The sequence below is a fragment of the Heliangelus exortis genome, chromosome 1 (assembly GCF_036169615.1).
Source record: "Heliangelus exortis chromosome 1, bHelExo1.hap1, whole genome shotgun sequence".
Lineage (NCBI taxonomy): Eukaryota > Metazoa > Chordata > Aves > Apodiformes > Trochilidae > Heliangelus > Heliangelus exortis.
Window position 1 is genome coordinate 6820754 of NC_092422.1, and position 12262 is coordinate 6833015.

At 39.7% G+C, this 12262-nt stretch overlaps 1 protein-coding gene across 19 annotated transcripts in view; it reads left to right on the forward strand.

Moving 5' to 3' along the window:
• Nucleotides 1-12262, forward strand: part of DLG2 (discs large MAGUK scaffold protein 2) — a 961231-nt gene that overhangs the window by 375000 nt on the left and 573969 nt on the right. For 11 of the 19 annotated variants that reach the window (XM_071732283.1, XM_071732535.1, XM_071732195.1 and 8 more), the window contains one exon: nt 5512-5592. The exons of the other annotated variants lie outside the window; for them this stretch is intronic. In XM_071732283.1, coding sequence (XP_071588384.1) covers nt 5512-5592 — 81 coding nt within the window. The remainder of the gene's footprint in view (nt 1-5511; nt 5593-12262) is intronic. 19 annotated transcript variants of the gene reach the window in all.

Consider the following 12262-nt stretch of genomic DNA (forward strand, 5'->3'; position numbering starts at 1 on the left):
TGGAAATCGAGTGATCACTGAATGCCACACAGTCATCAGTAGACTGAGTTAATTTTGTCCATTTCATGAATGGAGTATAATAATATTAGGGAGATGTGTTTTTGCACTAGTTATTTCGATACTTGTTTATATGGAGATAATTAATTGTAAAAAGAAGTGTTTGATGGGATAACACGAATTTCTAGAGAAGCAGGCAGAAGTAAGAGGCTGAGCAAGTGTATGCTTGGAAACCCACATTAAGATCTGACAGCTCTGGTCTTGTCTGATCCTGTTCTTTCACCTAGTTCTTTATCTTTCTGTTCTTTCACTTGTTCCCTTACTTGTCTCTAGCTCATCCAAGATAGTATTAAGCAGATAATGATACTATATACTAACTAACCAGACTCAACCTTGGTGCATCTGTGCAGGTGGATACATATATTAAAACATGGATCTGTGCTGAACTCCAGAGGCTCCTTTGGACCCAGTGGTGCTCTTTTCCACAGCTCCTCACGAACCCTTTATTTTTGCAGAAGCACTTGGCCTAACAAAATATAAAAGCACTGATTTTTTTCTTGGCTTCAATCCCACTTTAGATTTCTTTTTTCTGACAGTTGTGCTCCTTCTATTGAACCGTTCTCTGCCAGTGCCTCCGTGCATTATTCTGTGGCTTTATAGGCTCGTTTTATTCCATATCACAAGTATTTGTGTCAGTCAAACATAATGACACATAGTAACAAATGTAGAAATTTCTTTAGTAGAAACTTATTCATAGCTTCCTCTTGACACAGACATTTTTTGGTGGGTTAAGAGAAGAAGCCAGAACTGGTGTAAGTACAAACAGAAATGTTGCTGCCTGTTTTCTGGGGCCTTTAGAACATTTGCTTCAAAACAATAGGGTATGGGACATGAAGGCATTCAGATCTTGAGTGCAGAAGTCCTAGATGAAGCACGCCATCACAGTTCCTGCTTCCAGACCAAGAATTAGAAAGGAAGGCAATTCATAATATGTATGTAACACATATGCATAAATTGAGGCATTGTGTACATTAGCAGAATTATCCACTGCTGACAATGAACATGCTGGTGCTGAAAACCGTTAACCTGCAATCAAGGATCAAGGGATCAGACCCAGCCAGCACGGGTTTTGTAAGGGCAGGTCCTGTCTGACCAACCTGATTTCCCTTTATGAGCAGGTGACCCTCCTCATGGATGAGTGGAAGGCCGTGGATTGAGTCTACCTGGACTTCAGCAAAGCCTTTAACACTGTCTCCCATGACATTCTCCTGAAAAAGCTGTCAGCCCACAGCTTAAACAGGAGCACTCTGTTAGGAACTGGCTGGAGGGTCAGGCCCAGGAAGTGGTGCTGAATGGTGCTGAATCCAACTGGAGGCCGCTCACCAGTGGTGTCCCACAGGGATCAGTGCTGGGCCCAGTTCTGTTAATATCTTTATTGATGATTTAGATGAGGGGATTGAGTCCACCACTAGCAAATTCGCAGATGACACTAAGCTGTGAGGAGGAGTGTGGATCAGCTGGAAGGCAGGAGGGCTCTGCAGAGGGACCTGGACAGGCTGGAGAGTTGGGCTGATTCCAATGGGATGAGGTTCAACAAGGCCAAGTGCCAGGTCCTGCACTTTGGCCACAACAACCCTATGGGGAGCTCCAGGCTGGGCACAGAGTGGCAGAAAGGGACCTGGATTTGCCAGGAAGCTGAACATGAGCCAGCAGTGTGACCAGATGGCCAAGAAGACCAACGGCATCCTGGCCTGTATCAGGAACAGTGTGGCCAGCAGGTCCAGGGAAGGGATTCTTCCCCTGTACTCAGCGCTGGTGAGGCCACACCTCGAGTCCTGTGTCCAGTTCTGGGCCCCTCAGTTTAGGAAGGATATTGAGGTCCTAGAACAGGTCCAAAGGAGGGCAACTAGGCTGGTGAAGGGACTCGAGCACAGACCCTGTGAGGAGAGGCTGAGGGAGCTGTGGCTGTTCAGACTGGAGAGGAGGAGGCTCAGGGGAGACCTCATCACTCTCTACAACTACCTGAAAGGAGGTTGGAGCCAGGTGGGGGTTGGTCTCTTCTCCCAAGTAGCTACCAGTAAGACAAGAGGGCATGGACTTAAGCTCTGCCAGGGGAAGTTTATGTTAGATATTAGAGAAAAATTCTTTACAGAAAGGGTGATCAGGCATTGGAATGGGCTGCCCAGGGAGGTGGTGGATTCTCTGTCCCTGGAGATTTTTAAGAGGCTGATGTGCCACTCAGTGCCATGGTCTGGTAACCATGGTGGTAGTGGAGCAAAGGTTGGACTTGGTGATCTCAGAGGTCCTTTCCAATCTGACTGATTCTGTGATAACAGCCAAGAGCTATTCTTGTTTCAGAAAGCCCATGTTAAACCTGCCTGCTTGGGAAACTGTGTTCAGAGCTGCTTTAATTGCACCCATTGCTGACACACAGTGTCAATAACAAGCATTTTTTTTCCGCTGTAAACAAAGTTAAAAAGTAAGAATGTTGCAGTGAGCCAAATTTGAAAGCCCTCACTTAGCCCTCACTTAGCTCAGCATTGAAACTACTGGGGAAACTTTATGTCTCTGGCTATTTATTATTACATACAGCATGTTCTTGGAAACCACTCCACATTTAACAGCAGTTAACCCATCTGCTGCCCCTGAATTTTCATTTCATTCACAAGCCTGTTTTAAAAGGACTTCTGTATTTCTTGCCAATAAGTTTGGCGATTTTATTATTCTGTTTTAAATTAGTAAGAAGAAGGACTCAAATTTTAAATGGAAATTATAGCCTCCTATATATTTATGAGCTTTTCATTGAAACCTGCCTTCCTCTCATCATTTGAAATAATTGAAATTTTTAGTTTTAAAAGCAATTATTTGTCACAATCATTCATTACTTCATGCTGGAAGCTGATTTTTGTGACTAGTAATTGCATATGTGTAAATTCACAGAATTCATCTAGCAGTTACATCATTGGCATAAGGAACAGACTTGAATTTAGCACTGTGATCACAGATGCTACTCTGTATAGTGAAGTTCCTGTAAGTGCAATAAATTTTCACTGCTATGTTTAAAAACACTATCACAATTTTCTTTACACTTCTCTTCTTCCTACGTTCTTGCTTTATTACTGTTACATGAGAGCAGGACTTCAGTGCCCCCTACATAAGATTAACAGGAACTTTGTCATTCCTTGGTATTTTTTCTTCACTTTATAAATTATTTTTTTTTAACCAGAAACCTTTATTTTCCTCGGTTTTCTTTTTGAGGCTGTCTCATAGAGCACTGTCTGATATTCTTATATGAAGGTAATTTTTGTTACCAAAGGACTTCCAGTGTTTAATATGTGCTAATCCTTTTTTTTTTTTTTTTTTTTTTTTTTTTTTTAAACACAGTAAATTGATCTTCCTTAATCCACAGATTTACAAGGTTTCCAGACTATAGGTATTTTTATGTCTTTCTAAAAGTGGAACAGTTAGACACTGAATATTGTTTCTATCTAGGTCTTGTGTAAAACCTGGTCTGGACTTTTGAAAGTCCAATGTTTGTCCAATGGTCATTGTAGTTCATAACATTTAAGGTAGTCTGGAATGTATCTCTTTCCTTTCCTTCCTTTTTCCCTCTCTCCCTTATCCTACCCTCCTTCCCTCCCTTTCTTCTCTTCCTTCCTCTCTCTGTCTCTCTTTCTTTCTTTTTTTTTTTTTTTTTTTTTTTTTAATTAAAGAGCAGGAGATTTAGGTTTTCTATGAAAAAAAACAAACTTCAAAACCTAAACTACATATTTATACTCAATATTATCAGTATTAATGTTAGTCAATAGAAGACCTCCTTATAAAAAAAAAAAAAGGCAGTTAGATTGTGTTGTCTATGACAAAGATCTGATGCAATTTTAGATCTGATTCAATTTTGTGTGTTCTACAAGATCTGAGATGTGCACCTGGCTTTCAGAAAGGAGGCCCATACCTTTCTGAAACAGCAGCTGGAAACAAAGTGGTATTTTGGTACTAGTAATGGCACAAGACAGCATCTCTTGGGAAATGCATTCTCACCTTTAGGGTTGTCATATTTGTAACAGACAGTATGATGCCAATGAAGAATGCTGTTTATAAATGCCCTGAGACATTCTCAGGAGTTTCTCATTTCTCAAAAATTCTGCTCCGCACTGACTCACCTAAATGCCTGAATTTTGACAGCATGAACATAAGCCTCAGTTCCTAAGAATTGTTATATGGTAGCAGAAATTGCTTTAGTAGAGCTACAAGCCCTTTTTCCTTACAGTATACTTAACATTAAAAAATATCATACTCTGAATTTTTTGACAATTAGTAGCCATTCTCTATGTCAAGAGTGTTTCAAGATTTCCTTGAATGACTTGTTAGCCTTGTGGTTTTATGTGTGCTTTTAAAAAGACTTAATCTTGGAGGTGAGAGTGAAAAATTGCTGTGTGGGGTTTTTTTGTCTTTTTTTGTCTTTTTTTTAAAATGTTATATTTGTTAGTGCTTTTGAAACAAAAAGTCTATAAAGTAATATACTACAGCTTGAGGATCATAACATAATGAATACGGCCTTTGTAAAAATGTTTTTCAGTATCTTGGGTATTAAAAATTCTGTAAAAAAAATTTCTTGGTTGCACAGCTACACATATGGTAGTTTTCTTCTTAACAAACCCAGAGATCCTTGCAACATAAGTCTCCATTTTACTGACAGGGCTCTTCCAGATTGTTGCTGTTTTTTAGGAGCTTATGTCTTCTCTACAACAGCATTGACTCATGCCTAGGTGGGAGCCTGAATTCATTGCAGATTTCCTTTGCACAAAAATGAAGCCTGATATTCTTTAAAAACAAATGTATAGTCTCCTGCTGTTAAAGCTTCATAAATTCATAGTGATAATTAGAGTGGGTTTTAAAATTTAGAAGCAACAGGGTTATTTCTAATTTTAACTAGAAAGAGGTGGACTGTCAAGAGAATGTTTGTTCTTTATAGCCTTTTTGCTTGATTTGCTAATAATTATTTGAGATTGGTACATGTTGCATACTAAAAATAAGCTGAAATACAACACAATGGTAATTCTTGTAAACTGTATATCCCTTGCTTGTTCTTCCTTGAATGATAAATAGCTACACCATAGGTATTTATAATCAATTGTATGCATTCACATTTTGAATATTATGCAATATAATGCCATTTCAATTTTGTTAAAAAGCCTTCAGGCTATTTCAGCATGCATTAACACCGATTTATAGCTTGAAGAGAATAGATGGCATGTCAGATTATTAGTAAAACTGAGCCCCAAGCCTCAGTAACCCCACACTCCCCACACGCCCCCCCCCAAAAAAAAAACCAAAAAACAAAACCAAAAAACCTCCAAACATCCAAACACAAAAAATGAACAAACAAAAAAAAAAACAACCCACAAACAAAAATCACCTGGGAAGCAAAACCACACAGCCAAGCACCATATACAAACATGATGAAAAATCTGATTTTGGAACATGTCCTGAGTAGATGTCTCTATGTGCTTCCAGAAAGGCCAGGAGGAAGAAAATCCCACAGGTAGAGGCCTTCAGCTGGGACCTTTTCCTGAAATGGAATGGACTAATGCACAGGTGAGAGTAGTGAATTTGGCTGTGAATATAAGGGAGGAAAGGAAATAGTTTCTGGGTTGCTGCTTCGTATTTTTGCCAATTTTTCTCACCATTTTTCCCCTAGACCCAAAAGCACCTATTTCAAGTTAAAAAAAGTATTTTCCTGAATGCATCAATAACTGCCAAGATGCTGTGGCATACAAGAAGCCTCAGCTACATACTGACCAAACTGAAAACAATTTGGGAAATTAGGAATTTGGCCTCACCTGACTTATGACATTTGAGGAAGTCAACAATATTGCTGTGGTAATTGGTGGAGAGACTCTTCCTGAGCGCAATTTTGGGAGTCTCCTTTAGATGGAGGAGGATCATGTCCTGTAAAGGATTGTCTCTATCCATTGTCTAGACATTCTTTGTGGTCAAACAACTTAGATGTAAATGTCTAGACTTCCCATATCTCCTACAGTTAGGAAAATGTCACTTTTATCTTTTTGAAATTCCTTTTAATTGTCTGTTGGCCTTGCAGAGATTCAATCAATGCCTGAGCTGGTGAATCAGCCTGGAGTATAGGACAGAAAAACTGAGTGTATGTATATATTGAATAGTGCTGCTGGCATGGACCTGGAGAGTCTGACAGACAAGAGCACACTTGAAGTTGCTTGTTGGGGTGGTTTTTTAATCAGAGCTTTTTCAATAGAAGTATTATCATTGAAACTAGTACTACAAAAAAAACACACTGAAAAACAAACAAAAATGCAAGGGACTCTATTGTGCCAGGATACCAGCCTCCATAAATTTCTGTTATCAAAAAATTCAGTTTACTTTATGTTGCATTTGTGTTCTCAGTTTTCAGTGTATGACCTCCTGCCGTTATGATAATAGATGTGTGAGAAACTTGATATTTTGAGTGTTTGCCAGCTGGATCCTTTGCAATCTCAGGAGAAAAAGAAGGCAGTTTAAGATATCAAGATAATGCACACTAATGGGATATTTCTGGTAAAAGTTGTCTAAATTGATATATTGTTGATGTTGAAATTGCTATCCTGTGATTTCAGAGTTAACAAGACACTGGGATAAACAGGGCAGATGACAATTCTGAGTGACCCTTGCACAGCTCTCTGTTAGCTGGATATCAGTTTATAATGGCCTAGAACGTCTATGCAATTTTTCTAAATATAAGGGCCAAATATTTGTGGCACTTAAGGTGGCAACCCAGGGTGAATTCACTGTCAAGTGTAACGTGTAAAAATTCTTACGGTTTATATCTGGGCACTCAAGTTCTGTCTCATAAGCTTTTGAGAAAGTTTTAATGAAGAGTGTTTCTTGATGTACTTTGGGTGCAAATAACTGATTTTTGCTGCTTTTTTGTAACAACAAAAAGAAGAAAAAATGAAGCTAGTCAATTGCTGTTGAACTAATCATGTCATTTATTCATGCAAAGATGAAAAAAACCTTCAGTACTTAGTGGCACACAGTAGGAGGAAAGGGCTGTTTGCTTTTTAACAAGCCCATATGGTGGTAGGAGATCCAGTGTCCAAACTCTGCAAACAGCTCAGAATCTTTAAAAGAATTTTAAATAACATCTGCCAGTGATAAAATAAGTAAAGCAGAAGACTCATTTCTTGATAATTTTCACCTAAGAGCCTTAAAAAAGGAGACTGAAGAGATCTGTTGGAATATTTTTTTAATTCTAGAGAGATGGAGTGTGAGCATACATAAATAGCAAAATAAGAGCTAGGGAGAATCTCCTCCCTCTGCTTGATGTGGGAGGGAAACTTGTGGCCATGGACAGGGAAAAGGCTGAACTGCTAAGTGCTCATTTCACCTCAGTCTTTGTCAATGCCAATTGCTCCCTGAGGGTACAGCTCCCTGAATTGGAAGACCAAGATGGGGAGCAGAATGAAACCCCCATAGTCTGGGAGGAAATGATCAGTGCCCTGTTGTGCCACATGGATGTGCACAAGTCCGTGAGGCCAGATGGGATCCACCCGAGGGTACTAAAGGAACTGGCAGAAATGCTCACCAAGGCACTCTGCATTATTTATCAAGAGTCCTGGCAAACTGGGGAGGTTCCAGTAGATTGGAAACTGACAAATGTAACACCCATCTACAAGAAGGGACAAAAGGAAGATCCAGGGAGCTATAGACCTGTCAGTTTGATCTCAGTGCCAGGAAAGGCTATGGAGCAGCTTGTCTTGAGTACCATCACACAGTACGTACAAGATAACCTGGTGATCAGGCCCAGTCAGCATCAGGTTATGAAAAGTAGGTTCTGTCTGACTAACCTGATGTCCTACAACAAGATGAGTGGCCTAGTGGATGAGGGAAGAGCTGTGGACATTGTCTTTCTGGACTTTAGTAAAGCTTTTGACGTGGTCTCTCACAGTATTCTTCTTCAGAAACTTACGGCACTTGGCTTGGATAAACACGCCCCGCTTTGGATAAAAGATTGGCTGGATGGTTAGGCTGAAAGAGTGGTAGTGACTGGAACCAAATCTTTTTGGCAACCACTCATGAGTGGTGTCTCCCAGGGTTCAGTTCTGAGGGCTGTTCTCTTTAATATGTTCATTAGTGATTTGGATGAGGGGATTGAGTGTACCCTCACTAAATTTGCAGATGAAATCAAATTAGGTGGCTGTGTTGATCTGCTGGAAGGAAGGGAAACCTTACAGTGGGACCTAGGCAGGTTAGATCAATGGGCAAAGGTTAATTGTATGAGGTTTAACAAGGCCAAATGCCAGGTCTTACGCCTGGGTCATAACAACCCCATGGTGAGCTACAGATCTGTGGGTAGAGAGCTGTAACTTGGAAAGGGACCTGGGGGTATTGGCTGACTCAATAGGAGTCAGCAGTGTGTGCAGGTGGCCAAGAAGGCCAGTGGCATCCTGGCTTGTATTAGGAACACTGTGGCCAGCAGGAATAGGGAGGTGATCATCCCTCTGTACTCAGCTCTGGTGAGGCTGCATCTTGAGTACTGTGTTCAGTTCTTGTCACCTCACTATTAGGAGGGACATAGAAGTGCTGGAGCGTGTCCAGAGAAGGGCAACAAAACTTATTAAGGGCCTGGAACACAAGTCCTTTGAGGAGCAGCTGAGGGAGCTGGGGTTGTTTAGCCTGGAGAAGAGGAGGCTGAGAGGAGACCTTGTCACTCTCTTCAACTACCTCAAGGCAGTTTGGAGTGAGGAGGGAAACAGCCTAACAGCTTCTTCTCCTTAGTGAACTGTGATAGGAGCAGAAGAAATGGATGTAAGCTGCTCCAGGGGAGGTTTAGGATGGATGTTAGGAAATATTTTTTCACAGAGAGAGTTGTAAGGCATTGTAATGGGCTGCCCAGGACAGTGGTGGAGTCACCATCCCTGGAGGTATTTAAAAGGCATTTGGACCTGGTCCGTAGGGACATGGTTTAGTAGTTAGCTTATGGTGTTGATCAAAGGTTGGACTGCATGATCTTGAAAGTCTCTTCCAACCTAAAACATTCTGTGATTCTGGATCCTGTCATTCTGTGTCATACTTTTATCTTTTTTCATCAAAAAAAAAAATACTGCTGAGGAGGTTAGCTATATGTCAGCACTGGAAAAAAGTATTGGAGAAATTAACGAGGATTTAGCTAAGAAAGCAAGGATAGGAATAAATTAATGGTAGGCATAAAGTAATGATAGTCAGGATAGTTTTAAAGCAAAGAAATTATGCTAGCTTAACTTCATCTCAGAATGTGAATTTGCTTGATGAATAGTCCAAGGTGTAGCTGAGGCTTTTGCAAGGCATTTGATTTAATTTTACATTGTATCTGCTATAACTAAATAGCAGTATACTTTATCAAAATAATATTCATTAAGCATTCATTAAGCAGTGACATTGCTAAGTGCTAGTTAATGAGAAATGACCCTTACAAAGAGATTTTGAGGGACAGTCATCTACAATTTAGAATTGGATTTGGATAACATATTTCAGTATTTTCACAAATCATTTGGAACTCAGAATGAATTATTAGATGGGTAAATTTGCAAATGATGCAGAGATTGAAAAAGTAGAAAAAAAAAGAAAACACAGTAGCCATACAGAGTAATCCAGTTACAGTTGAGCCCGGTGAGCAGAGGCTGCTCAAATAAAATTATTATTACCTGGAAGAGAAGTTATACACAGCCAGAAGGAAGCAATACCAGCCCCACCTACACAGAGGGGGACCCTACGGTTGAAATAAGTGACAATAAGAATGTTCCAGGGGAAAGAATTGACAGCTCAGGAGGGCTTGTATTGTGAACTTTGAATGGTAAGTAAAAAACATAATAAAATTTAAGAATAAGGAGGTGGATTTATTTGTTATATATGAAAGTGAGGCTATGGAAATCTCATGCCTAATTTTACATTCTATACTGTTGAAAGACATTAAATATATATAAAGACAGAGAAAAGAGACTAGAGTGGAGAAAAATTCTTCCAGAGAGAGACTTGACTTAATGACAGTGCATTCCTGTGGGAGACTGGGAATAAGAGGATTCTTCAGAGCAGCAGAGAAGAGCAGAAAATACACCAGGGTGAAAGCAAACAAATGCTGGGCAGGCATTTTTAGCAGTGAGAATATAGGGCAAACTCTCAAGAGAAATGATAGATCTCAATCTCATTATGTTTTCCAGATTAGATGCTTTTCTGAAATAGATGCACACACTTTAGTTTAAGACAAGTTATTGTTCTCAGTGTTATGTACTGCCATACATTAGGCTAACCTCATTGATCTAAGAAGGTTTTTTGCCTGAAAGCAGGAATATTTTAGGTGTCTGTTGTTTGCTCCAGCAGTCAGCAAAAACTTCAACACAGGAATATGTGATTAGATTACATAGCTGAGGGAGATTCAGCTCACACAACTAATTCAGTCTATCGCCTTCTTACCCATCAACTGGTTCAAACAAAAAAGTGTGGAGCTGTATTACTTGGTCTAATGAGAGCACTTACTTCTTTTTTGCTTCCTTCCCATGCATGAATGGAATCTAGCACTGCTTTTCTATATTTACATTTTCCTTGGCCTGAGATTTGCAGCTTGCATTTTAATGTACACATGAATCAGTCAGACTATGTAGAAGCTAGAAGGCAAGTGACATACAGCTATCATTTCAAATTTTGCTGGTGGCCACTTACCTAAAGAGGCTTCTTACAGAAAATGACACATCTGTATTCTTTGTCATCCACACTCCTCTTATTAATATCCCAGTGGAAAAAAAGTCACAATATGTTATGAGGCCCTTAGGTTGACTTTGTTGTGCTTTTGGTGGAAATACATCTCTTTTTTTGCTTATTTTTTTTTTTTTTAAATCCCGTAACACACTAGATCATATAAAAAACTCAGTGCAGCCACCTCCTGGCCTATGCATGTGGAAGGCGATGGATGAATCCTTCCAAGATCATCAATTTCTGAAGTAATGTTTCTTTACTGATTTGTAATCTGAAATGGCTAAATTTTGACAGAAACAGCAAGGTTTGGCTGAGAGGGCGTAGGGCATAGGTTTCGTTGGGTAGGGTGTTGGGTTGAGGGATGTAGTTTCAGTGCTGTGTGACTGTCTGGCACCTATGGCTGTATTTTGTATCACAGGTTAAAGATTTATGGGTCTTTAAAGTGAGTATAATTGGTGAATATAACAGGTCTTTAAAGTGAGGTTCTAGACTTAAGATATGTTGTTTCAGTTCCTTACTTTTCACCTACTCTCTGGAGTCACCTTGGGCAGCTTGTTTCATTCTCCTTGCCTTTGCTTTCCTATGTGTAAAAGGGAGATAACATTTTCCTTCCTTTTGAAAAGTGCTTTGCAAAGCATCGAGCTGCCTGAAGAGTCTTTAGACTTTTTCCATCTGTTTTCTTTTATTTAATTAATTATTGTACAAGCATTACACATATTCTTAGAGCAGTGAATGGTATGTTCTCATGCAAAAGACAACATTTTGGGGTAAGAAGTAACTGAGACCCTCCTAGTCTACTAGTCTATAGGTGCTATACTGATGAATACCTGAAGTTAATTAAAATTTTGGCTTGTCCCCCCTCCAGTTCTTTATAATTATTTTTTCCTAGCTCCATACTCTGTCTTTCACCTAAATTAAACTATCTTTTCTTATTCACAACCTACCTACCCTGCCATTCACTGGGAGAAAGTGATATGCATCTCCAGTTAGGCAAGGATGGAAGGGGCCATTGCTCAGCTGTGAAGTCTTCAAAAACAGCCATGTTCATTCTGTTCAGTTCACCAACAAGTCTGTCTTTGTCTTAGCACCTAAAACGAGTTCAATGGTTAGGTAATTAGAGATCTAAGACTGCTCAAAGCCTGTTGAGATCTGTTGAGCAATATTTTGTAACTGCTGTTTCTTATTTTACACTTATATTGGAAACTCTCTGAGGTTTGGCCAGTCCATTTTTTTTCATTCTAGATTTGCTGAAAGCCTTTAAGAGTGTAATTCCTGTCATTACACTGACACTGATATGATACAGTGATGGATATAGGGCTAATCAGGATATGGGATGGATATAGGGCTTTTTTTGCATCATCTTAACTGGTCAACTGGGAAAACAGCACACTGAGTGCTCCTTATTGCAATATGAAAAATGCAGCAGAGAACATAAACAGAGCTTGAGTCCCAAAACCTGATTCCATTGAAGCAGAATTTCTCTCATGTACAAAACCACTTGCTTTGTGTACACAGGGACATACGT